The sequence below is a fragment of the Anoplopoma fimbria genome, chromosome 23 (genome assembly GCF_027596085.1).
Source record: "Anoplopoma fimbria isolate UVic2021 breed Golden Eagle Sablefish chromosome 23, Afim_UVic_2022, whole genome shotgun sequence".
Classification (NCBI taxonomy): domain Eukaryota; kingdom Metazoa; phylum Chordata; class Actinopteri; order Perciformes; family Anoplopomatidae; genus Anoplopoma; species Anoplopoma fimbria.
In genome coordinates this window covers 11508741-11536253 of record NC_072471.1, presented here as the reverse complement: position 1 = coordinate 11536253, position 27513 = coordinate 11508741, and the positions used below count along the sequence as shown (strand labels likewise).

Here is a 27513-nt window from a genome sequence, read left to right as displayed (position 1 = left end):
TTAAGTTACAAATACTGAGTTAAGTTTGTTTGGACTTTCCCTCCTGCCTTCTGTTGGCAGGAAGACAGGATGGCAGGCTATCCAGCAGACAAGCCACTTGTGATCTGTGACTTACAGACCCTAGTTTGGATGATGAACTTGCAAAGTAAACATTCCACTGTGGTTCAGACTAAATATTCTGTGTGTACCCAAATCTTTCATTTTGATGTACTGATCTTATATACATTGTACATTTTGAGGCTTGGTAGTCATGTAGTCTGGATACATCCATTAAATAAAACCAAAACAAACAGTTTTACTGACCCATGTAGTTATCTTTTCTCCTTTTTTGTACCCCTCTGCAGTGTTAATCCAGACTGCAGCACTCTGTTGACCGGCCTGATCGTGTTGTTGAATCTGGACAAAGGGTTTTCATCCTGACACACCTGACCATGGACAGGAGCAGGAAGTGGGTGCCGGGCTTCGGAGCCGTGCTATTGATACTCTTGAGTCACATGACCTCAGCACTGGAGGTGCCTCTTGATCGTAAGTCCCCATCAATGTCACATTCGTAATGTTGTATGTAGTTTCTACAATAGTAAATTCTGAAAACTTTTCATTCCACTTCCATCAAGCTCTATGGAGAATTGTAATGAAAATGACACTCAACCTGTATATTGTGGTGCAAAATGAAGAACATTACAGCTTCTACGGACCACTTAAGTGGGTTTTACAGCATCTGCAGATTGAGCAGCAGTTTACTGTTTTCCTCTTTGCACGTTTCAGCATGAAATCATGTTTGCTTTTTTTGTTATGAAATGCAATTCTGAAGAACTCTGTCTCCTTTTATATATCACACATCCTGTGGGAAATTATGATGTCTTTAACTACTTTTCTTGCATTGGTTGCACCTGCTTAATTAAACTGAAGCCATAGAAGTATTCCCCCCAAAAAAGAAGCGAAATCATATCTCTAGCAGACTTCAGGCAGGCTCAATAAAATGCATAAAAGTACTTGAACTATTTCACCTGGACCTGTTCCTTACTCCTTGCAAAAACTAACACCTTTCCTCAATATTCTATCACTTTGGTACGGCGTGTCACGCTGGACAAAAAGCTAAAGTTCTGGAAGGATGTAAGTTGTTTAAAAACCTGCTGTGTTGAGTTCTTGCACTTAAAACTTATCTTGCGTTTGTGTGTTCTAGCAATGTTAGATGTGCATGCAGTTATCTTAACACCGTTACTGTGTGAAGTGACTTGCTTGTTTTGGAGTGGTGCTTGGTTTATGTCGGATCACGGACTGGTAAGACGTTATCAGAACAGATAGCAGTTTGCAGCTCAGGATGGTGTTACACCTGATTGTGTGAATGCTCCTTGCATGTTGCTTGCATATGCTGGATGCTGTGATTCAGTGTGCTATGTTAAGTTTTCACTCTATGTGTCTGACCTATGCTTCTATTTATGTTCCTCCAGTGCCCCAACCCCCACTATAACGCTACAGTCCCCGAAGGATTACATCTTTGATCCGCGGGAGAACATTGTCATCCACTGTGAGGCCAAGGGGAAGCCTCATCCCAGGTGAGACAACCACTCCTCACATCCCATTGATGCTCGTTTATCAATCCAAGTCACAAACTACGCTAGCATATTTCCCTGGTTGCTTTTTTGAGTTAACAGTGTAATTGAGGGCCAAAAGCTTGTGAAATTATACGAGTTTCAGCAATTAAGAGCAAGCTGATTTCCATTCACTTTTATGGTCCTCTCTGTGAAATTGAAGATTGCTTTCTGAGGGTAGCTTAACCTGGAGCAGTGTGGAAATAAAAATTGGCATAGCAACTGTTGTCATAGAGACCATTTGAGAAAAACACCTGGCTGTGTGAATTACATACAGTTTAGATTTCCCACCTGCCCCTCAATCAACTTAGATTCCGCCAAACTCCCTGCAACGAGATCATTGATTACAATCAGTCTGCATGAATAGACCACAATGCATATGTGGTGATTTAAAAAAAAAAACAGGCTATAACTGTGTCATTTCCTCTTCTTTGGGTTTCCTTGTGGCACCTAACCTAAAAAGAAAAAATCAACTGACAGTTATTGTTCTTGTTGATCCTAGCTTTTCGTGGACAAGAAACGGGACCCACTTTGATGTCGAGAAAGACTCCAAAGTCCTGATGAAGCCCGGTTCAGGAACTCTTGTCATTGACATCAGCGGGGAAAAGGCTGAGGCCTATGAGGGAACGTACCAGTGTACGGCACACAATGAGCATGGCACCGCTGTATCCAACAACATTGTCATCAGACAGTCAAGTAAGGCTTCTGATTATGTTCAATGACATTATTTCCATTGGTTTTCATAAATTATAATATATTCTAAAGACTTGAGCCTAATTTTGTTTTGGAATAAGACTTTAATTCCTAGTATACAGCTTCCACAAAATGCTCAATCTCATTGCTTTTGCAAATATGAATCCATGTGATCCATACTATGTAAGAAGCTACTGTACAGGGAGCCTCCAGTGCCTTTATTTGATGTTTATGTGACTCACAGGGTCCCCCTTGTGGTCAAAGGAGAGAAATGAGGCAATCGTGGTGCAGATGGGGGTCTCCCTGGTGCTGCAGTGCCGACCCCCTGCAGGGCTGCCCCCTCCTGTCATCTTCTGGATGGATAATAGTAAGTCATTTGCATGTTTACATTACTGCACACATAGCACAAGGACGTAAGAATCTCTCATTCAATAGAATAGACAGACCAAGGATTTGCACACTGTACATGTGCATTCAGCATTCAGTCACTAATGACTTTGGTGACCCCACCTGTCAAAAATAAGCTACTTATATTGACAATTATTTTTTGTTTCATGCCCAACTCTCTGTCCCTCCCCGTTCTTCAGACTTCCAAAAGCTAACGCTGGATAAACGAGTGTCCCAGGCTCTGAATGGAGACTTGCACTTTTCCAATGTTCTTCGAGAAGACACCAGGAACGACTACATCTGCTATGCTCGCTTCCCTTACACACAAACCATCCAGCAGAAGCAGCCCATCTCAGTCACCGTGCTGGACAGTAAGTCAAGACACTGAATTACTTAAATGTTACTTGTCTAGAATCTTTAAATTTAACACTTTACCACAAAATTGTAATACAAATGTATTTTCAAATAGTTAATACCAATGTCACAATGTATGAACTTAAACAAAAGAAAACTTCACTTGCAGATTTGGGTATTGGATGTCTGATCATGCACATTTTTTATTGTTATCTTCTTCTTATTATTGAAAAACTTTCTAGATTTTCCCAGGTTACAGTCCCTTTTATTTCACATTTATAGATATTTTTTTTATTTAATAAAATGCTTCTAGCAATAGAACAATTGTTACAATATTATAACTATAGTGTATTTACCACCAAACAATAGTATTAAGTACTTACAATGCATTTTGACAAGCTAATGCATTGGTTTATACATTGTAAAGTAACACATTTCCTGTTTTCTTTCCTAGTTTTGCATGCTTATGATTTTCTGTTATATTACAGTGGAAACAATGAATGAGACTGTGGCTGCTTTATACAATGTCACTGATTTCTATAGTGGTGAGTGCTGCTGGTTTATCCCCATTCAGCCCCTTCAATGTGAACCCAGCCCTGCTTCTACTCCCAGGCCTAACCATACCCAACATACACACTCACCTCTAACTTGGCCTCAATCCTCTCCTCTGTGACTATTGTACTCTTCCTCAGGTTTCTCTCATTTCTACTTGTTTCTTGTGCAGTGTTTCCTTATGCAAATTAACAGTCTAAGGATATAGATTTTTGGTCAATATAAATACAATTTACATGACTGTAATGCATGATACAATACTTGTTACATTGCAAAACGGCAATGTCGCCTCTGTATCCAGATCACATATTAAAGCCTTAGAGCAACCTTTAAAGCACGCATAACATTAAATGTCAGCTTACTGCATCTTCCCTGGAATGTTGAATACACTTAGGACTGATTTAATGATCTGCTGCATCAAGCTCACCCTCAGTGATTATCCAAGATGGTCACTCATAAAACATTATATTAGTATTCTTACATAGAAATAGCTATTTTTCACTTTTTGAAGTGGAAGAGGATCATTCTTTATCTATTTTCCGACCTTTTCTGCAAAGGAATGTTAAAGATATCTAAAACCTTCCATTAAGAACTTCTGAGGGATGTGCGTAGGGCTGGGGTGGTTTACTAAGACACCAAAGTGTTGCCATAGCAACAAACGGATGGCTACTCCTCTCAGGGGATTCCTCTTGCTCTCTGATTCTGAGATGCTGCTCATACAGTATGTGACGAGGCTTTGAGAAAAAAAAGCATCACTCACTCATTTACTATCTCTTCTATCCACCATGACAAATCATCCAATGTTTTCACTTGAGTATATGTTTCTACTAGTTATTTCCTTCATGGAAATGAATGGCCCCCATTGAGCTCCTCACAATGTGCCAGGAGGAGCCTTGTAGATTATGTTGCAGTGTGGTTCTGATTTGGTCGTGTTTCCTCATGTGTTCAGATAGCCCAGAGGGGGAGCGTAAACCCGGTTTCATGATGCCTCTGGGCAAAACCAGCACCAAAATGGTTCTGAGAGGGGGAACTCTGGAGCTGGAATGCATCGCTGACGGCTTGTAAGTAGGCATCAGCTGTATCTATAACTGACACACATTGTATCATACAACGTGCTTTATAAGAAGCTGTCATGGAGTTCATACAAGCATGGAAGAATTTGACAGCTCAAAAACAAAAATCCTGTTGTATTTGCTTCTGTGACAGACCTACTCCAGAGATCTCCTGGCAGAAGGATGGAGGAGAGCTGCCGAGCAGCAGGGCGGCCTTTTTTAACTTCAAGAAAACGCTCAAGGTTTCTGATGTGAATGAAGCTGATGGTGGGGACTACCGCTGTACGGCCACAAACAACCTGGGCACTGCACACCACATCATCAAGGTCACTGTCAAAGGTAATCTAGTTATTTTCTTGTGTGCATCCAGTATACAAAAAAACCAAACAGTTATGTCACTACATCGGAATTGGTTTTAGAATTTAAAGTAAATGAATTGATGGTTGACAATGAGGATTTGTGGAAAGACTGGAAAGATTGGAAAGATTTGTGGAAAGACCTACAGTAAGTGTCTATTCACAATGGGATCGGTAATATTAGCAAAACTTCAGAATCATCATTAAATTCTATGTTAATATGAAAATATATTTTGTCAGCTTTAACTGACACAATTTCAGTTAAAGCTGAAATATAGCTTTGTGAACCTTTTTGTCATCCTTTTTGTCATCCACAGCGGCTCCTTTCTGGGTCAGTGCTCCCAGGAACCTGATCCTCGCCCCGAACGAGACGGGCATCCTGACTTGTCGAGTTAATGGAGAACCCAAACCCAAGATTAGCTGGTTTGTCAATGGGGTCCCCATAGAGAGTGAGTAAAATGAGTCCAAAGATAGAATATACTACATTTATGCACAGTTATGTACAAAGTACCTGAATGCAACAGAGAGCATAAAAAACATGCAAAGCTGTAGTGGAATTGAACTTCCGATCCCAGCAGTGTTTTTCCCTTATGCATGGTTTTCTATACCAGTTTCTCTTAATGCCCTAAAATTGTTATGCACTGGTTTCAACATACACAAAATGGTGCAGCTGAAGTGCTGGAAAAATAATGTTTTTTCTATAATTTGGACCATAATTCCTGTCTGTTGTCTCTTTAAAGATGCACCTGAGGACCACAGTCGGAAGGTGGATGCTGACACTGTGATACTTAACAATGTGCAAACAGGGTCCAGTGCTGTCTACCAGTGTAACGCATCTAATGAATTTGGTTACCTGATGGCAAATGCTTTTGTCAACGTTCTTGGTGAGTTCATCTGTCTTGTTATAACTATATATATATATATATATATATATATATATATATATACAGTTGATCAACAGTTTTGGATGTACAGGTCAGTGTGCATGAGGGGAAAATGGTGATTTGCTTCCTCCCATAGCTGAGCCCCCTAGGGTGCTTACTCCACCTAACCGAGTGTACCAGGTCATCACCAACAACCCTGCGTTACTTCACTGTGCATCATTTGGTTCACCAATACCGACCATCACATGGTAAGATTCAAATCAGGGGGCTTTTATTTTGAGAAATAAGAGTTTAAAAACCATGTTGAAAAGATTTTTTTAAATGCTGAAATTGAAATGAAATATCATTAGATAAAGACTTATTTTCAGTTCAGTAAAATCATTTTAGCACTGAAAATTAAAACTCAATGCACATTTTTCTTCAAGGCTGATACAAATTTGCATGGGTAAAGCCAGTGAGAGTCAATGTCTGTTTATTTCAGCCATTTTACCAAATATTTTGCTGCACAGCACCAGTCAAATACTTAAACCCAGTCTTGTTTGTGGTCTCCGTTTAGGTTCAAAGACAGTCAGACCAGCGTTAAGAATGGTGACCCTTATGTGATCCATGAGAATGGCACATTGGAGATCCATGTGGCCCAGCCAGTAAACAGTGGAAAGTACACCTGCATTGCCACCAACAACTTGGGGATCAAGGAGAACCATGTCTATCTGGAAGTTAAAGGTCAGATATGGAGAATAAAAAGACTATTATAGCTCATAAAAATATGTATTTTAGGTCTCTATTACCATTAGGTATTGTGACCATCAAGCTGTATTAATTATTAGTGTAAACTCTTTCTCTTATCGTCCAGAGCCCACCCGTATCTTGAAGCAGCCAGAGTACAAGGTGGTGCAGAAAGGAATGAGCACTGTGTTTGAGTGTAAAGTCAAACATGACCAATCCCTCATTCCCACCATGACATGGCTCAAAGACAATGGAGAGCTGCCTAATGGGAGGTACAAAGACCTTGACCATTCATTTATTTCATTTTAGTTTTTAGTTGCACCATGAAGAAAAAACAAACTGTGATAGCTCTTGGAGAAAAGAATAATCCATCATCTCTCTGCAATACTCTGTCATCAGGTTTGAGGTGGGCATTGAAAGTCTGACCATCAGAGACGTTACAGACGAAGATGAGGGCACCTACACCTGCATCATGAACACCACCCTGGACCAGGACTCAGCCAGTGCCATGCTGACTGTCGTAGGTACGTTGACACTGCATTTAAGGATTTTTTTTCATTCAACAGGTTACCAGAGGTCGGGGATTGTTAGTGTAGAAGTCACACAATGTGATTGAATCCTGAATGAATCCTGGATACATATATTTCTAAAGAAATTGTATTGTAGTGAAACATTTTAAATGACATCCGTCTACAATGTTGTTAATGGGCTTAACACAAGGGCAAAGAAACATATTAGTACTTGTCTCTTCTGTTTTGCTCATGATTTATATAGATTTGCCCAAAAATGTTTTTTATTGAAGTGCGCTGAAATCATTTTTCAACACTTCAAATTTCAGCAACAGTGGATACCAGTTCTAATTTAATTCAGTGTCCCAGTACTATGATAATTTCCCTCCTTTTCTGCCATTTCTAATATCTGTCACTAACATCTAATCTCTTGTTGTACTCTACTCCTGCTTCTTGCTTTCTCAGAGGCTACTCCTCCTCCAGCTATTGTCTACGGTAAACAATGTCCACAGATTAGGATTCTGTAGCTTTTTGATTTTCTTCACCCAACCATCAAGTTCTGTTTGTAAAACCTTCCATTTCACCTTAATGTTTATTTTATGTCGGTTCTCTTTGCTTTGTACTATTCATATTATACCATTTTATTTTAATTTAGTTTCATTTTATATAGAGGAATGTTTTTATAAATTGAAGAGTTTCATTTCATTGTGAAATACTTGAAATTTGAAAAAAATACAGTTTCTACACGCATGATTCACCCACACAGGTGTTTCCACCTTACCTGCCTGATTAGACTCCTTCTCAGGTGTCCGTGGGCATTTGCAGGTTGTAATTGATTGCAGAGGTCTAATCAGCCTGAAGTGAAAACACCTGTGTTGGTGTGCATGGTCTCACAATGTTTTATTGCACAAAAAAATGTGGCACCTTTTCAATACAACAATAAGAAACAAGGTTTTCTTCACCCCAAAAAAAATACAAACTGCCTCCTGTGTTTTATTGAATGAAGATCATAGTATTTACTTAACAACAGTGACATGTTTGTCCACAGCTTAACTCTTTATGTTTGTTTTTTTTTTATTCCATGGGATTATTCTTCAGAAATGAATCTGATTTAATTCTGTTAAATCCAATATTAATCTACAGTATTCATCAAAGTAAATTACCCTGCACCTCATTTACTGTGAAACTGTTTTCAGTGGAAACAGTTGCAACGACGAAAAAATAGGAGAGAAAGAATTTTCATTTTTTCTGTGGTCCTGGGCTCATTGTTGTGTTTGCAGAGGAACCTGACGCTCCAACTGAATTGGAACTGACTGACCAGACAGAGAGGAGCGTTCAGCTCACCTGGGTCCCTGGAGACGAACACAACAGTCCCACACAGAGTATGAAATGTTTATCAAACTACACTACACGTTCTCCCTGCCGAACTTGAAATTCAACACTATAGTCTGACAACAGAAACCAAATTTCCCCATTTAAATGTTGTTCTGTTGTGGAGTTTGTTCAGATACAGCTAAGGTTTGTGGAAGCAGTAACTGTTTTTTTTGTTTTTTTTGTGGCCACATCTTAAAAAAAAAAATCTTGAACTCTGAATTTTTTTGTTTTGTTTTTAATCTTCCCCAGAGTTTCTGATCCAATACGAGGATCTGCTCCACCAGCCAGGAGTTTGGATCAACCTGACGGAGGTCGATGGTACTAGCTCGACAGCGCAATTAAACCTCTCTCCGTACGTCTACTACTCCTTCAGAGTCCTGGGTCTGAATCACGTTGGCTACAGCCAGCCTAGCCAGCCCTCGAGCCAATACAGGACCAACCCTGCAGGTGATCATCATGGTCACCCTCCTGATAAAAAGTACCGCAAGATCTAAAATATTTAGAATCATTCTTTTGATTAAACATTTTTTGGTTTTCCTAGCTCCCGATGAAAATCCATCAGATGTTCAGTGTGTAGGAACAAAGCCTGGCAACTTGGTCATCTCGTGGAAAGTAAGCTATCCTTTTATTGTTATGGTGGGCTGTATGTGAGGTTTGTTAAACATTTGTCCAAAGTCAAGTTCAAATATTTCACCGCTAACAAAAACAATCTCTGTACAGTCGTTGACAGGATTTCAGGCTAACGGGCCCAGCCTGGAGTACAAAGTGCAGTGGAGACAGATTGACGTGGATGAGGATTGGTCCTCAAAGAATGTGGCCAACGTTTCAGAGTTTGTTGTTACTGGAACTCCTATCTACGTGCCCTACGAGGTCAAGGTTCAAGCTTTGAATGATTATGGCAGCGGCCCTGAGCCTGAAGTAGTGATTGGATACTCTGGAGAAGACTGTGAGTGAACTCATCACCTTCAAATCTATTTTTTGGGTTCGGTTTGTTTGTTGTTCGTCAGCGTGATTATAAAAAAACTTCTGGTCCGATTTTCATGAAACTTGGTAGAAGGATGAAGAATGGGCCAAGGTGGAACCAGTTCAATTTAGAGCAGATTAGAATCATAGGGCGGATACAGAAATTATTTTTGACTTTCGTTAGCATTCCTAGATAAGGCATGGCTTTGGCCGAGGTCCGCTCTGTCAGAATGCCCTTCTAGTGATTTAATACCTTTTTAGTATTTTGTTCAAAAATGTTTTTATTTTGTCGCTGATAAAATAAAATAAAAATATTTGAAATACATTCAGTTAAATTCTGTGTAAAGTGTTGGCAGTACAAAATAATGCACTGAAAGCTGCTAGAGCCGTGTTGCTTCACAGTTGGCTCGGTAGTACTAGCAACACTTTCCAAACACAGGGAGTTATTAGATCTTAAATCATTCAATCTTAATGTGAAAATGTTTCTCTTTAAACTTAAACTGAAACATAAACGTAAGAAGTTTTAAAGTTAAACTTCTGAGTGTCCAGTCAACAGGATATTAACATTTTATTTTTCAGGGGTGTGCTTGAAAGTTCACATATCAACTTCTGACCATTAACTGTGATATTTTTTAGCATTCTAAACATTTTTCAAAAACTTGTGCTCTAGGTTGAGTAGACGCACATTTTATATTACTTCATGATAATAGTGTTGTGACTTGAAATAAGTTCTTAAATATGTGTTTTTTTCTCATGTCTCTGCAGTGCCTTTGTCTGCTCCTAATAGTGTGCAGGTCATGGTTCACAACAGCACACTTGCAGAGGTGCACTGGGAGCCTGTTTCTTTCCCCTCAGTTAGAGGAAAACTACAGGGATACAAGGTATTGTTTGATTAAATAAAAATATTCTATCCATCCATCCATTTCCTTCCGCTTATCCGGGGCCGGGTCGCGGGGGCAGCAAGCTAAGGAGGGTCCTCCAGACGTCCTTCTCCCCAGCAACACTTTCCAGCTCCTCCTGGGGAACCCCAAGGCGTTCCCAGGCCAGACGAGATATATAATCTCTCCAGCGTGTTCTGGGTCTACCCCGGGGCCTCTTACCAGTTGGACGTGCCTGGAAAACCTCTAAAGGGAGGCGTCCAGGAGGCATCCTGATCAGATGCCCGAGCCACCTCAGCTGGCCCCTTTCGACGCGAAGGAGCAGCGGCTCTACTCCGAGCTCCCTCCGGATGTCTGAGCTCCTCACCCTATCTCTAAGGCTGAGCCCAGCCACCCTACGAAGGAAGCTCATTTCGGCCGCTTGTATTCGCGATCTCATTCTTTCGGTCACTACCCAAAGCTCATGACCATAGGTGAGGGTTGGAACGTAGATGGACTGGTAAATCGAGAGCTTTGCCTTTCGGCTCAGCTCCTTCTTCACCAAAACGGTCCGGTACAACGCCCGCATCACTGCTGACGCTGCACCGAACCGCCTGTCCATCTCCCGCTCCATTTTACCCTCACTCGTGAATAAGATCCCGAGATACTTGAACTCCCTCGCTTGGGGCAGTGACTCACTCCCAACCCAGAGGGTGCAATCCACCGTTTTCCGGAAGAGAACCATGGCCTCAGACTTGGAGGTACTGACTCTCATCCCGACCGCTTCACACTCGGCTGTGAACCGCCCCAGTGCATGCTGAAGGTCACGTTCTGAAGAAGCCAACAGAACCACATCATCTGCAAAAAGCAGGGATGCGATTCTGAGGTCCCCAAACCGGAAACTCTCCTCCCCCGGCTGCGCCTTGAAATCCTGTCCATGAAAATCACAAACAGGATTGGTGACAATGGGCAGCCCTGGCGGAGGCCAACACGCACTGGGAACAAGCTCGACTTTGTGCCGAGTATCCGGACACAGCTCTCACTTTGGTCATACAAGGACCGAATGGCTCGTAGTAACGAACCAGGTACCCCATATTCCCGCAGTACCCCCACAGGACTCCCCGAGGGACACGGTCGAAGGCCTTCTCCAAGTCCACAAAACACATGTAGACTGGATGAGCAAACTCCCATGCACCCTCCAACAGACCTGCAAGGGTAAAGAGTTGGTCCGCTGTTCCACGTCCAGGACGGAATCCGCATTGCTCCTCCTGGATCTGAGGTTCGACAATCGGACGGAGCCTCCTTTCCAGCACCCTGGAGTAAACTTTCCCGGGAGGCTGAGCAGTGTGATACCCCTATAATTGGAGCACACTCTCCGGTCCCCCTTTTGAAAATGGGAACCACCACCCCGGTCTGCCACTCCACAGGCACTGTACCCGACTTCCACGCGACAGTGAAGAGACGTGTCAACCAAGACAGCCCAACAATGTCCAGAGCCTTTAGCATCTCCGGTCGAATCTCATCCACTCCTGGCGCTTTGCCGCTGAAGAGCTTTTTAACTACCTCAACGACCTCCGCCAGGCATATGGACGAGACTTCCCCTGAGTCTTCAGACTCTGCCTCTTCCACAGAGGACGTGTTGGTCGGGTTCAGGAGTTCCTCAAAGTGTTCTTTCCACCGCTCGACAATATCCCCAGTCCGGGTCTGCAGTTCTCCCCCTGCTGAGAACAGCCTGAGAAAAGCCCTGTTTCCCCTTTCTGAGTCGTCTCACGGTTTGCCAGAACTTCCTTGAGGCCATTCGAAAGTCCTTCTCCATGGCCTCGCCGAACTCCTCCCACACCCGGGTTTTTGCCTCAGCAACCGCCGCAGCTGCAGCCCTTCTGGCCAACCGGTACCTGCCTGCTGATTCAGGAGACCCTCGGCCAACCAAGCCCGAAAGGCCTCCTTCTTCAGCTTGACGGCCTCCTTCACCGCTGGTGTCCACCAGCGGGTTCTTGGATTGCCGCCACGACAGGCACCGATCGCCTTCCGACCACAACTCCTAGCAGCAGCTTCCACAATGGAGGATTTGAACATGGCCCACTCGGATTCCATGTCCCCAGCCTCCCCGGGATGCACGAAAATTGTTCCGGAGGTGGGAGTTGAAGACCTTGCGGACAGGATCCTCAGCCAGACGTTCCCAGTTCACCCTCACTACACGTTTGGGTTTACCGGGTCTGTCCGGCAGCCTCCCCCGCCACCTGATCCAACTCACCACCAGGTGGTGATCAGTTGACAGCTCTGCTCCTCTCTTCACCCGAGTGTCCAAGACATACGGCCGCAGGTCTGATGACACAACTACAAAGTCGATCATAGACCTTTGGCCTAGGGTGTTCTGGTACCAAGTACACTTATGAACCTCCCTATGCTCAAACATGGTGTTTGTTATGGACAGTCCATGACTAGCACAGAAGTCCAACAACAAAGCACCACTCGGGTTCAGATCGGGCAGGCCGTTCCTCCCAATCACACCCCTCCAGGTTTCTCCATCGTTACCCACGTGAGCGTTGAAGTCTCCCAGAAGAACTATGGAGTCCCCAGTCGGCGCCCTTTCCAGAACACCACCCAAGGACTCCAAGAAGGCCGCGTACTCCGAACTGCCGTTTGGTGCATAGGCACAAACAACAGTCAGAGACTTTCCTCCTGCGATTCCCAGTCGCAGAGAGGCGACCCTCTCGTTCTCCGGGGAGAACTCCAGAACAGCGGCGCTCAGCCGGGGGCTTGTGAGTATCCCCACACCCGCCCGGCGCCTCTCACCCTGGGCAACTCCGGAAAAGGAAAAAGTCCAGCCCCTCTCCAGGAGTTTGGTTCCAGAACCGGTGCTATGCGTGGAGGTGAGCCCAACTATATCTAGCTGGTAGCGTTCCACCTCCCGCACCAGCTCCGGTTCCTTCCCCGCCAGAGAGGTGACATTCCACGTCCCTAGAGCTAGTCTGTGATGCCGGGGGTCAGCACGCCCAGGTTTCCGCCCCAGCCTGCCGCCCAGCTCACATTGCACCCGACCCCAATGCCTATCCCTGCGGGTGGTGGGCCCACAGGGTGGCGGCACGATGTAGCTTTTTCGGGCTGGGCCCGGCCGGGCCCCATGTGCCAAGGCCCGGCCACCAGACGCTCGCTGGCGAGCTCCCCTACCAGGTCTGGCTCCAGGAGGGGGCCCCGGTTTCCCTATTCCGGGCGAGGTGCCACAACCTTGCATCGTCCGATTCATTGGGGTTTGGTGAATCGCTCTTAGTCTGACCCCTCCCCCGAGACCACTTTGCCTTGGGAGACCCTACCAGGAGCTATTGCCCCCGACAACACAGCTCTCAGGATCACTGGGGCACACAAACCCCTCCACCACGATAAGGTGGCGATTCATTGGAGAGATAAAAATATTCTACAGCATGTCTTTTGTTGATTCTGGTAGGGGCCTATATTTATAAGCTCTGCAAGATGGCTGACGTTTTATCAATTATCCAATGAGGTGTAGACACATATTGGCCAGCCCCTCAGGATGTTGCACCTCCAACACAGAAATTTCAAAATAAGGGTCAAAGCAGAAGGCAATATAATACGAACTGTATATACAACCAACGACACACAGTCAAACTATGCAGGGAAATAAAGGTAACAAATCAAAAGCCCTAATTTAGCTGATTATAGGAGAGAACATAGTAATTCCACTAAAAGGAAAACATAAAACGCCCGCTGATTTATTTTGGCATGTATGTGTTGTGGGTACAACTTCCTCAGAGGTTGTGTCTACTCCTCATTGGTTAATTGAGAAGGATGCAGCCATTTTGCAGTGTGTGCATATATAGGCAGTGCTTTCCTTTAGTCTGTAAAATGTGTGCTGAAAGATGTGTGTTGAAATGTGGTGGTTGGGTTGGCAAAAACTGTTCTTTCGTTGGTCTCGCTGAGGTTTCTTGCACATTTGTAGCTGTTACATCCTAAAACATGCAAGTGCCTTAACATCTTGCCAAATGTGTTAGCCTGCGCAGGGTTGTTTCATAAAGCAGTATTGCCATTTAAGCCAGATGTACTTCAGTAACTCAGGAGTATGTTCAGGGAATTTAGTTTAAAACATGGCTATGAATAAATCTGACCTAAGTTGCTAGTGGAAACCCTTCTAGACAACTGGTCCCTGTCACACATTATCACTGTTACAATCTACCAACCAAGTTGAACACTGAAAGTTCTTCTCCAGCAGTCCCTCATTGCTGCTGCTCTGTGAAGACAGAAATCAGAGTGAAATGATAGCACATCAAATTGATCCCAAAATGTATAGATCAGACCGTATAAATCTTAAGCATCTGCACTGTATTAGTTCACCATGTGCTTCCAAATGCACTGAAAGCAAGTAAAAAAGTTTGACCTATGGCTGTAGCTTCATGGTGAAAGAGGCACTTTGACCATTGGCATTCAATATTAAAGGAATGTAAGTAAATAAAACAAACCCCTGAGAAACCATTTTATTGAAATTACACGACGATCAGTCGACCGATTTGAAGGGTGTTTTGACAATATTTTTATAATGTGGACACCATTATGTCACTTTTACATACCAAGTGGCAAAAAATCAACTGCTTCATGCTATAAAATACATTCAGGACCTGGAATCTGTGTATCACTGTTCCGTGTATTTTTTTATTTTGAATTGATGTGCTTTGCTTTTTTTGTTCAGTGTTTTTAAATTTATGGACATGAGGCTATTGAGCTCTTCTGATCACCTAACCTTAACCCTAACCCTTACTCAGGTTGTAAGGCATGTAAATAAAATATTGAAAGGTTTTTCCATCATAAACCTATGTGCATATGTTTATGGTACCCTCACCATGTTGTTTATAATCATAAAACGAACAATAATAACTTTATTGATACAATACATTTTAAAACAAAGTTACAAAGTGCATCACAATAAAAACATGAAAGCAAATAAGAACCAGATTCAAAGAGGTAAAACATGATGTAGTAAGACTGTACATGTGCAACAATTAAAATCTGTGACATGAAAATGAGTCTATCCTTTATAAGAGGATACTACAAAGAGGTCATTACTGTTCATGAAATAAATTGATGAGGAAAACAATGAGGAAATAAAAGAACTATAGTGCCCATCATACTTATATATGAATTAACTCTGGTCTGTTTCCTCAAGGTATACTACCGACGTGAGCGCGGCTTGCATAACACTGAGGAGGACACAGAGCAGCAGGAGCAGGTTTTGACGTTCAGTGGGAATCGTAGCGAGGGCCGTCTTCCAGGCCTCCAGCCTTACAGCCTCTACAACCTCACCATCAGAGTCCTTAATAACAAAGGAGAAGGGCCTCCTAGCCCCAGCAAGATATTTGAGACACCTGAGGGAGGTGTGTATGGCTTCCGTTGGCTGACCTGTTTGTTCGGCAGGCCTAAAGCATCATGCATATAGAAGATTTATTATTTTCTTGACAGTTTAACTTGCATGTTATTTTTCTTCTACTTTTCTCACTAATATTTCAATCAAGCAGTTTTTTTTCTTACAAAATAGTGGGAAAGGGTCACAATTGTTTGACATACTTTAAGTTTGGAACTACCTCAAAATATGAATTGGGTCACCACAACTTGATTAAACCTATATTGTGTTGTATCTGCCGTTTGATACCTACCACTAATATGGTTGCTACGACTAGCATTTTTAGTTCTGCTTCTGTGACAACAGTCAAGCAGTACTTGCTCAAAGCAACCCCAGTTGCCATATCAACCACTTTCCATACCTTAGCGACCACCCTAGCAAACATGTAGCTACTCCCTAGCAACCGCATAGAACACCATAGCAACCTCGTAATGTCCTAGAAACCGCCTAGAACCTCCTAGCAACCATCTAGTTACATCCCTGAAACCTCACAGAACACCCTGGAAACTTCTTGGAAACAGGTCCATTTTCTGCACAGCACAATATATAATAGCTGAGTCTCATGATTGGTCCTTTGCAACATCCTGATTCTGACTGTGGTCCTTGTTTTGTTTTCAGTCCCAGGGCCTCCTTCTTTTCTGGACACCATAAACCCTAGTTTAGACTCTCTCACTCTAAAATGGGGCCCACCAATGAACAACAATGGACGGCTTGCTGGGTACACACTGAAATACCAACCAGGTAGGCTTACCATCTGCCTGAAACACTGCCTGTTGTATTATACACAGTATAATGAGGCATCTGTGTAAAGGACAAACCGTGCTCTGCATTCCTAACTTAGACCTTTTCTCTGCAGTCAACAACACCAGTGAACTGGGGCCAGTCAAGGTCATGACTTTCCTAGCCAACGAGACCACCATTACCCTTGGCAACCTGAACTCCAGCATGCTCTACAAGTTTCACTTAAGTGCAAATACAATCAAGGGCTCTGGCCCCATCATCACAAAGGAGGCCTTCACAGTCATGGACACAAGTAAGCGAATAGCAAATTTCAAGCACAGTTGGTGGAAAAGGTCAAAGTCCTATATCATTGGTAAAAAAGCAAACAAATTAAGGAGTGCATTGGTCATAATCACACTGCTCTGACAGATATTGGGGATTCCTGTGAGCTTAAACGCACAACCATGAGGTCCTACTGCATTCCACACCTTATATCCCTTCTATCTCTTTCTCTTTTTCCTTCTCTCTGAAGCTCGTACTCAGCCCACTGTAGAGACGGGCAAAGGTAACCCAAGTTGCCATCGGAAGCACCTGCATGTTATTCATACCACCAGATATTATTAGATACAGATAAAAGAGTTTAGAGTAGATTTTGTCTTTAAAATGATTATCCCTGCATGTTGCTAAAGTAGCATGCCTAAAAAATGTAAAGGTGAATACTTGGGATTTACTGTCAGTTTGACGGACTTCCATGGCATCTGCAAGCAAACCATGCTTGTGTCCAGTTCTGAGACAACAGGTTGGACTCCAACATAAGTTAAAGTTACTGTGAGGAACTTTTAACTGGTTATGAAACAGTCTAAATGTAATACTGATGCCCCCATATGACCACCATGAGTAAACCAGACGATCAGCTAGAAGATTAGCTTTTTCTAAATAGTTATTCGCATCAGATCATGTGCAAAATCAGACAAAATCATGTAGTTTCACCAGGAACTGGGAGAACAAGAACCAAGACCCTGCTGAAGTAAAATGGGAGGTTTTATAAAGGCACTCTGGTGCTCGGAAGCACTACCCTGTTTGACCACAGGGACCGCCATTATCTATCCAAAATTAAAGTTCCTCGTAGTAGCTTTAAAATACTGGATTTTTAGAATTGGTCGTGCTTGTAGTCTTAACCTCTCGTATTTACCCTCTTCAAATGAACATGTTTTCAATAGAAGCTTCACGCATGATGCTTGTGAATGTTTAAGTCCAGCACTAACACAGACTTTATATACCTGCTGATCCTATAAACCAATGGGTTGTGTAAATAAATTGCATCAACTTGATTTAGATAATATGCATGCAGCAGTGCTGTGATTCAGAGTTTTATTTTGTTCGCATACTGAACCAGGCACTTAACCTCTCTGAATCTCAGGATAGAGAGTTGTTGCATAATTTTTTTACTCAGCATGTCGGTAGCAACTTTCTTTGCAAAAAACTGGCTCTGCAGTTCACTGTATGCTGTCTACTGTGTTGCGTATGTGTGTTGTCTCACTATTTTCCATGTTCTTTCAGGCCCTACAGAGCCCCCTCACCCAACCTCCCCCGTCACTCAGTCTCCGCACCCCCCGTTTCACAAGGGTACAACACTCCCTGTATCCCCGTCTACCTCCCCAAATATCTTGACGTATTGTCTGCCCTGTAAAAAATGGTCCATCTCTGCAAAAGAGTCTGTAAAATACTAGTTTAATTAATAGAGGGAAAAAAAAAATTGTGTAAATTTCCACAAGTTGAGTGAAGTTGATTTCTGTTAGACTTCTCTCGCCTATCACTGACTATCAAAAGACCTCGCTGAGATGGCAATTTTTTGCAGTTATATAACTGACCTGTTTCTATGTTGTTGCAGGATCTGAAACTGCCTCCAAAGATCTTTTGTCATATAAAAAAAACGGTGTTGCCGTTTATTGAGTAATAGATTTCTTTAACTGACATGCAAGGTGGGACAGACAGCCAAACAAATGCTCGTAAATTGAGGCTCTTGTCAGGTGTATGGGATTTTAAATGTAATCCTCAAACTGTTAAAAACAGAGATGGAGTTCCTTTTTATTCTTGAATTTGGCCTCTGGAAGAACTTGGGTTACAGTAGCTGATTTGTATCTAGTTTGGTAGATTTGTATACATCAGCTTTATACTAAACACAGGCGTACTGTGTGATGTTTATTTATTTTATTTCCACTAGCTCCTGTACTTAAGCTCCATAGCAATATTTGAAAGGTTTTATTTTTTGTTAAATAGGTAGACTTTTGGAATTAAAGCCATTGTTTTTTTTCCTCTCGTGTGCTCAGTGCCGCCTGTAGGCCCTGCGTTTGGCAAAGTTAACACATCCATGTTGGAGGACGGTGCTGTGATCACTTGGGATTACTTTGGACACCATAAGAATGTATATGTGGAATATATTGTAGAAAACAGTAAGGCTTCGCTTTGTATTTACTGTCATCTCAAAACACAAGTGCATGCATTGATTGGCTGTTTATAACTCAATCAGTCTGATCCTTAATCATTTTACCATCAAAACGGATGTTGAAATACCATCATTCAAATAATTATTCCTCCCAAAGGCTCCCTGAATCTAATTCCTCTCCATCCGCTCCACTAATTCCAGGTAAAGACGACTGGAAAAAGGAGTTGGTAAACGGTTCACACTGGCATATGATTAAAGGTTTAAAGCCGGGGACGTCCTATAAGGTGCGTGTGGTAGCTAGAGACCCGGCTGACCCGACAGTCCACAGCACAGACGAAGTGTTGGTCGCGGTGCCAGGTGAGGCGGCATGCCTCAGGATAGACGTCTTTTTGGTTTATTTTTGTCTCATTTTCCCATCGCCTTTCTGTTACAGCACTGTCTCATTATCAGACATACATTGCTACATTCAGACATGAATGTACGGTAGTTAGTTTGGTAGTTAGTGTACAAGCATGTCTGGAGTTCCCATCAAGTCGGTCTGATGCATGTCACTAAAAATCATCACTAAGAGGTTCATTATTTAACTTTTTTTTATTTTTGTCCCATTTACAGTGCCTGAACAACCATTGCATATTAACCCATTTTGATATTTAATTTCTGTGTTTACAGCCTCTTTTAATCTCAGTGTTGCTCACCATGAAGAAAACACAGATTCCACCATTTTAGCAACCTGGATGTGGACTGACAGTTATGCTTACTGCTTGTCTCCATCTTTTCCTCTTTTCTGTGTGTGTGTGTGTACAGCTGTACCAAGTCGGCAGGTAGACATTGCCACCCAGGGCTGGTTTATTGGCCTGATGTGTGCCATCGCTCTCCTCATCTTGGTCCTTCTCATAGTGTGCTTTATCAAGAGGAACAAGGGTGGCAAATATCCAGGTAATGGCACACATGATCAGTATATCCTGTCATTCCAAGCTTATTCACATGGATGGAAGGAAAGTTGTAAATAAAATAAAAAAATAAAATGGTGTCATCTGACAGTGAAAGAGAAAGAAGATGCTCACCAAGACCCAGAGATCCAACCTATGAAGGAGGATGATGGGACATTTGGAGAGTACAGGTGAGGGATGGATAAGAAGACTAACATACGCTTAAAATAGGCCCACAGAATACATCGATTCATTTCAGGTCCACTTTTTCCTAAATTGACTGTTTGTATGTAGAACATTTTACCAGGCTGCAGAGACACTCTCCCCACCAGACTCCATTTCCAAACACTCCATAGAGGCAAGGCATAAATCAGCACTACTCTTGATTCTTATGACCAACTCACACTGACATTAATCAACAAAAGCTTTGTACAATGCATACAAATGTCCATTTTAGTCAGTTGTATGCTAACCATTCTCAAAACAAATTCATAACAAATTCCATTATGGTGATGTAGTTTTAGTTTTTTAATCACAACATCTTCAAGTTCTTCTTGGAATATTGAGGATTTTATGATTTACGGCTCCTCAGAATTATTTGACACAAAGTAGATGCTCTGAGTGAAATGTATTTTTAACTTAACATGGATGCCATTGTGCTTTAAATGTTTCCATATGCATGCTTTGGTCATGTCTGTGCATACAAAAATTGACGCTCATTCTGGTCCATGAATTGCTTTTCATGTGTGCTTCCATTCTTATCTTTGTTTTTGACGGGATTAGGTCTATGGAGAGGTAAGACGAGATGTCGCTAAAACCAGCATGCAATTCTATAAAACACCTCAAGCTATGTCTCTGACTTGAGTGAAACTAAAAGCAAGGGGAAAGCACATCAACTGAACTGACATAGTCAAAACCATAACCACAGTTACAACATTAACACTGAGATTTAACATGAAGAATGACTGCATCTAGTTTTCCAACTTCCTTCATTTTTTTTGAAAATACAAATGCATTGAGCTTGCCTAGTATTAACTGGTACAGGACATTTTTAGACCAAATGAAAACATGCTTTATTTATGGAAAAAGACTGAGAAGTATGAATGCATTTTTGATTATGCATGTAAACTGAAAGCATACTGGTAGATTTTGTTGCATTAAATGTATATAAAGGTAAAGTAGTGCAAGAGACTGAAAAGCACGCATTTTTCAAAATCTTTAGCAGTGGTCACAAACCCTAAATTAACAGCACCCAGATGTAAAACAGCACTAACACCACAAATAACTTATATAAATACTATAGATGTAGCTGAGCTGCTCCACTGTACAAGTACTACGATGTGTCATGTTTCAGGCATCCCATTGTGCATTTTAATAACCCCTTATATAATGTGCAGTTGTGTTAATGTTTATACGTCAAGTTGATGTTGCTCTACAGGCACATTTGTACCAAATTGTGTACACAACACAACAGCAATGTATTCTTTCACATATAGTACGTGTGGTATTTGTGCAGTGGAAAAGCCAGATTACTCATGTAAACTGCTAATGCTTGGATAAAAGCCTGTCCTGTGTGACAACAGGGTTATTGACCACTGCAGAAAACCAGTTCAACCAACTACCCTTAAATAGTTTCTCAGTAACATTCCTTCCAACCTATTTCGGTCCCTTTGCAGTGACACAGAGGACCACAAGCCGCTGAAGGGTAGCCGGACGCCGTCCAACGGGACGGTGCGCCGCGACGAGAGTGACGACAGCCTGGTGGACTACGGGGAGGGCGGGGACGGACAGTTCAATGAGGACGGCTCCTTCATCGGCCAGTACAGCGGCAAGAAAGAGAAAGACACACACGAAGGCAACGAGAGTTCGGAGGCCCCGTCGCCTGTCAACGCCATGAACTCGTTTGTCTAACGAAGGGCCCCGAGGCCCGGCTGCGATGGTTGCTATGGCCACTCCTTGTCACCCTGGCAAGTGTGACCATCTCTGTGGTGACAGTTGCTAAGGTGACGGTCGTTGTGGGCACCTACTTCTTACCATGGTGGCTGTCACTCTGGTGGCACCTTCCCCATGGCTACCTGTCACCAAGACTGCTGACACGCCCTCATCTCCACACTCGCCAGCCCCTGTCACACTGTGACCTCTTCTTATCTACACACACTCAACAAAGGCAAAGACACCACATCCCCCATTAACCATTGAAAGAAGGTGTGAAACGAGGGATGTCAGGACTCCGAAGGAAGATGGAAGGAGAGAGGAAGCAATATAGAAAAGCAGAAGGAATGTACCAGAGAGTTTTACCACTCAGACTGAGCAGAAGTGTGTGTGAGCGTGCGTGTATGTGTTAGTGCCATTTGATCTCCTTTGCGAACATACTAAACATGGTGTATCCAAATATATATTTTATCAAATTACAGTACGTGACCCGCAGGCAGGCAAATATGCATTGAGTCCCGTTCATAAACATCTGCATGGAGTAAATCATGATTCTATAAAGCATTTTACCACCTTCGTGTTGCAGAGGTTAGCTGTGTGTTCAGACTGTATATGGTGCACGCCTACTAGCGACTGGGTATTCCTTTTATTGTTTCAGTCAGTGTTAAATGGTGTATGATATACATATATAGAGGAAAAAATGGTCTTTGGCAGGGTCTTTTTGGATACTGTGACTCAAAATAGAGGCTAGCATGTCTTTTTGAGACAGATGAAGTGTTTGTACATATGTAATAGAATAAGAAGCTATATTTCATGGTGGGGGTTATCCATTTCTAGTCATTGGAAACCTGGCTAGAAACACTTTGAACTCAGCGTTTGGTCACTAGCAAGCCAGCCAGGCAGAACTCCCACACTTATCCCAATCAGCCTGTTCTTAGCCACACGTTTTCTCCAGCTTTTTTTATTGCTTGCATTTATTAACGTCTTTTTTTTGGCTTTTCCCTCCCAATCCGTTCCTTTACACCGAGCCTATGCTTCCTGCTACTGAGCACCAACTGAACACAAGCGGAGCTGTGATTGATCTAGTGTCATTATCAAGTGCTTCCACCCCCGAATCGTGGCCACTGTGCAGGCCTTTATCTAAAGGCGATCGTGGCATTTGTCAGAGCTACCCAACATTGTCTCCAATGCCACTTTATCTAATGGCAGAAATGAGAGAGAGGATGACATACAATAAATGCACCTGAACAGGGTTAAGTGGTACACACTTTAGTTTCTGGATATTTAGTTGGTGATCAAGAACCTCTCAGCACAGTTTCTAGTGCCTTCGTAGAGAACAGTGACTTAGATCCACAGAGTTACATCCCTATTCATACCCAGGAAAGACCTGGGATCAGTGCAGTTCTTAAGGGTCCGTGAATATCTTGCATACAGTCTACCACCCCATATTACTCAAATGAAAAATGGGAAAAGCTCTGTTCCATAATGTGTTTATAAAGGCACATTTAAGCTTTGTTTTGTGTGATCTCATCCATGCAAGCTTACTTACTTAAAATAGACTCTTTGAGTCTAATTTTGGGGTCCAGGGTTCCTACACAGGTGTAAAAGCTATTTCAAAAATGACCTTTTTTACAGTTGTACACTGGTATTAGTTGTGAGGACTAATTTTCAGATATGGATTGTTATGGCTTTATTGACAATCATACACCCAGTTATTAACATATTGAATTCAAACACACCGCCAGATCATACCATCCATCTAGGAATTAAAGAAAAATGTGCGGAATATGAAATTGTGTAGGAAACCTGAGGTCAGAGCATGGACACTGTTTTCATGTATTCATGTCAAACATTGTCCTCCTAACATTCACCTTGAGGTTGAGCTCTTTCTCCAGCAGCAACAAACTACTGCCAACATACTCACCAGGTAACTGCCAACGGGAGCTAGACTCACCATCTGGTACAGACTTCTGATAGAACGAGACTTAATGTCACTGGTAGCACTTAGAAATGAAGGGGGTCGGAAAATTGCGTAATGATACTGAATGTGGAAGCAGGTGTATCTGTTTATGTGAATGAAAATATTGCTTGTTTCACTGCAAATGGTAAACACACTGGTGACTTTGGTTTATGCATTTAACCTTATATCTGTGTATGTTGTCTGAGCGCAGCACTCAGTGAGTTTTCTACTCCTGTAAATGAATGAAGCTTGTGTGAATGTCTGGGTGCACAAGTGTGCGTACAGTATGTGTGCGTGTGTGTGTCTGTGTGTGCAGCACATGCATGCTACTGTGTTACGGCGTGCGTGAGGTATAATATCGCTTTTACATGGAAAACCGTCTATAATTCTGATGTGTGTGTCTCCTCGCAACGGAGGATACTAGAGCTTTTTTTTTTCAGAGAACATTACCACGTCTTAGGTTTATCATAACTTGCATCAAGTTTTTTCCGTGTCAGCGTTCCACATGTAGATATTTTTGTTGTATTTTGTAAATAATGGCTTGACTTGAGAGGAGATCTTTTGAGGTCAGAGGTGAGAGCTTGACCTGAATTGGTCCCACTGCATTATGGGTAGGAGGGTGTTGTGTGAGATGAGACTCTTTACAGTTTTCACTATTTCATTTGCTGTGAACTTATTTTTATTTCTTCAATTTTTTTTTAACTTGTCAGGTGAATTTGCTAGCTCAAATGTTTAGCCTATCAGGTATCAAAGGAGATTATTTAACTTGTGACTGAGCTCTTGTGACACCTGTATTGTTTCTGTCTCTGACAGTTCATGCACCTTTTCTGTATTTTTTATAAAAAGGCACACACTTAAACAGGATGTCATTTCAAACTCATCTGTTCATCTAGTTTCCGACTACATGTGGCGTCTAAAAGCAGAAAGCTGGAAAACTGTTGTCCCAAAAATAATCATCCGAAAAACTGACACATCCTTTTTAAGAGTGGGCACATAAAAAAAGAACACAAGGTCTAATTTGGAGCATACAGAAGGAGGGCCGGCATGGACGGAAAGCAAGACTGGCATATTAGAGTGTGAATACCCCTGAAACAATGTTCTAGTGACTGGTGAACATACAGTAGGATAAACAGTATATGATATGATATAATATGACATTCTGGTTAATGTTTAAGCTAAATGAGAAGCATGAAAGGCTGTCGAAATGGTTTACTCTACAATATAATATTGCAAAAATATTTTGTATTTTAAATGAAGTTTAAAAAAAATGAAATAAATGTTGGTTTCAGGATTTCGAATCAGTTCTGTTGTTTCTTTGTGGTTGTGCATGCAGTGCAACATGCACATTTGTGTGTGTGCGTGTAGCTCCACCTAGTGTATAAAAATGTCATTTTCTATCTGTCAAATTACCCCACAAAGATAAAGCACCAAAAATTAATCCTTGGGGGATTAACATACATCTGGCGTTTGTGCACATGCACTGTGGCATCTTTCTTTTGTTCTCATACTAGAAGAGCTTTTTTGTAGTTTTCCATATGCTTTGTTTCCAAAAGCACAACCAATGAACAGATACAAATTTAACTACCAAGATACCGAACCAAAAATAATTTATTTGTGGCATGCTTATTCATGTGCAGTGAATAGTAATTGGCATATGAGTCAAACGAAGACTACATTTAAAAGGTCAAAGATAAATAACTCATAGGTATAATATGTTGAAGTGTATATTGTCCCAGTGCAAAGGTGGAGTATTCCTCCAATAACTTCAACCCTCTTAATCCAAATATTGAAGAAGATTAAATCATATTTCATTCACTGATACAACTAGTGTCTGGATCATTCATTAATAATAGATTGATCTGAGGGTCATTTATGATGCACAGCACATGGCGTAAAATTGGAATAAGATAAATGGTAAAGCTCTATGGACTATGAGGCTAACTATTTGTCTTTTCAAATAATGTATAATAAAGTAATCCAATAATAATCTATGCAGTGCACATTTTAAAATAAGAAAAACGGCCACTGTTTCAATAACGACTTTACTTCCGTTGTCTGGGATACGCAGTGGTGCTCCCATCACTCTCATCCTCCCTCTTTCATGGACCAATCTCCTCCGCATCCTCGCTGCCTCCCAGAGGTGTCACTCAGCCTCTTTCCTCCAATAGAAAAGTTCATCTGAACGGGACGCTGCGGCGGGTGGGTTTTGGGGGTGATGCGGTCCGGGTCCGGGTGCACCACGCGGACAGGGTACTGAAACTGTCCCATTCTGCCTCAAAGGTAAGAAGACCACAAGCGAGCGTGTGTGTGTGTGTGAACCTAAACTGGCTCTTGTGTGTAGACTGAGTGAGGATTAAACTAGGATGCGATCGGCGCTATATAGTGCTGAAATGGACCGGCTGAGGAGTACCGCAATGCAGAGCAGTGCATTACCGGTGCCGCTCAGTCGTCATTGGGGTGAAGTGATGTAAGGTGCTGCGCAGTTACTTTAAAAGGCTGCTGGTCTTTTTGGAATGAGAAAAAGGTTGTTTTAGCTACTCACTTTGCACTTTAGGAAAATAAAGTAGCGTTTCTGTGGATGCAGGTGAGGAGACGCAATGTGAAAGTGTCAAATGCTGCATGCGTCAAGGGCGACGTGCTGCTGGATGCTCCATGGCATAGTTCGTTAAAGGGCAGACTGTCCTTTATAGGTGGAGGGCAACTCCCTTACAACACTTCAATAGAATCTATTGACTCTATATCATTGAATTTCTTATCAAGTCAAATGGTCATTTTTTTGGTTAGTTAAATATTACAAATAATGATATACAGTTTATATCCACATATATCATATATATATATATAATTCAAAGTACCTTTCTTTCTCCCATGCCCTGGATTTAAACAGAAAAATGCAATATGTGAGTCCAAGTGGAATTTAGCCGACCCACTTTTTAGATGTAACAATGTATCTCCCCTCACATCTTCAACATTAGGCCATTTCTCGCCTTTATTTTCCAAATACTCAAGGTATTGTGATGCACAATTGTAATCCAGAGCCAGCACTCAAACACATCTACAGAAATCCACTTTAATCAAGCTTAAAGATTAAAACGGCCTCTTTTTGTATTCAAACATGACTTTGAATGTGATTTCGTGCAGCCCTAAAACACAAATCAACTACGGTCATTCAGGCAGTCACTAAGACACTTGGCTTTAAAACATGTGCTGACCTAAATTCTGATTTGGTCTGTCCAAAGAGGATCTGTGATGGGATTATCGCCAGGGCCATGAAAACACACTCTGATGAATTGATCAGAATTAGTGGTGGAACAGATTGCTGCAAATGTAATGTAAATGTGTCTTTGCAGATTGTGCATTAAAGTTAGATGACTTTTGAATATGTTGGACATGTGATGCAATACGATCCTTTTTTGGGATCTTGCTGCTCTTACTCCATCTGAAAGATATGCTGCTTGAAGACACAAGGCAGTGCAAATGCTGCCAGCTGCTGGGATACTGTTGTGTTATTAGTGTTGAGTCATCAAGAGAGCCCATGAGGAGTCAGTGCTGCAGTCTCTGCATGTGGATGGGCTGTAAACTGGATGTATGCCTCTGCTCTCTCTCTCTCTCTCTCTCTCTCCTCTCTATTTCCGGTGGCTGCCTGGCCCTTTTTCCTCTCTGCATTGTGCCGTCTTATTCTCCTTCTCACTCCCAGAATGACTCAGCAATGAACTGTGAGACTGCCTAGCTGCTAGTTTACTGTATATGATAATTCAGATGTTGGCTACTGTAGATGGTCACAATATTTACCCTAACAACTTACCTAAAAAACACA

At 42.2% G+C, this 27513-nt stretch overlaps 1 protein-coding gene across 2 annotated transcripts; it reads left to right on the top strand.

The window, feature by feature from the left end:
* The first annotated feature begins 473 nt into the window (after positions 1-473).
* nrcama (neuronal cell adhesion molecule a) lies at positions 474-24955 on the top strand. Of its 2 annotated transcripts, XM_054624224.1 has the most exons (26): positions 477-535; positions 1461-1556; positions 2095-2288; positions 2530-2652; positions 2873-3047; positions 4532-4639; positions 4785-4969; positions 5304-5435; positions 5727-5870; positions 6007-6118; positions 6427-6593; positions 6724-6868; positions 6996-7120; positions 7571-7600; positions 8386-8487; positions 8729-8926; positions 9021-9091; positions 9200-9425; positions 10208-10323; positions 15476-15683; positions 16328-16450; positions 16566-16742; positions 19077-19232; positions 19680-19811; positions 19917-19995; positions 21481-24955. In XM_054624224.1, the coding sequence occupies exons 1-26, from the start codon at positions 495-497 to the stop codon at positions 21713-21715; spliced, it is 3600 nt and encodes a 1199-aa protein (XP_054480199.1). In that variant the 5' UTR covers positions 477-494; the 3' UTR covers positions 21716-24955. The 2 variants fall into 2 exon arrangements, with proteins under 2 accessions (XP_054480200.1, XP_054480199.1); XM_054624225.1 differs by lacking the exons at positions 7571-7600; positions 19077-19232 and adding an exon at positions 3515-3575 and having other exon boundaries at positions 474-535; positions 2873-3043.
* The last annotated feature ends 2558 nt before the right edge of the window (positions 24956-27513 follow it).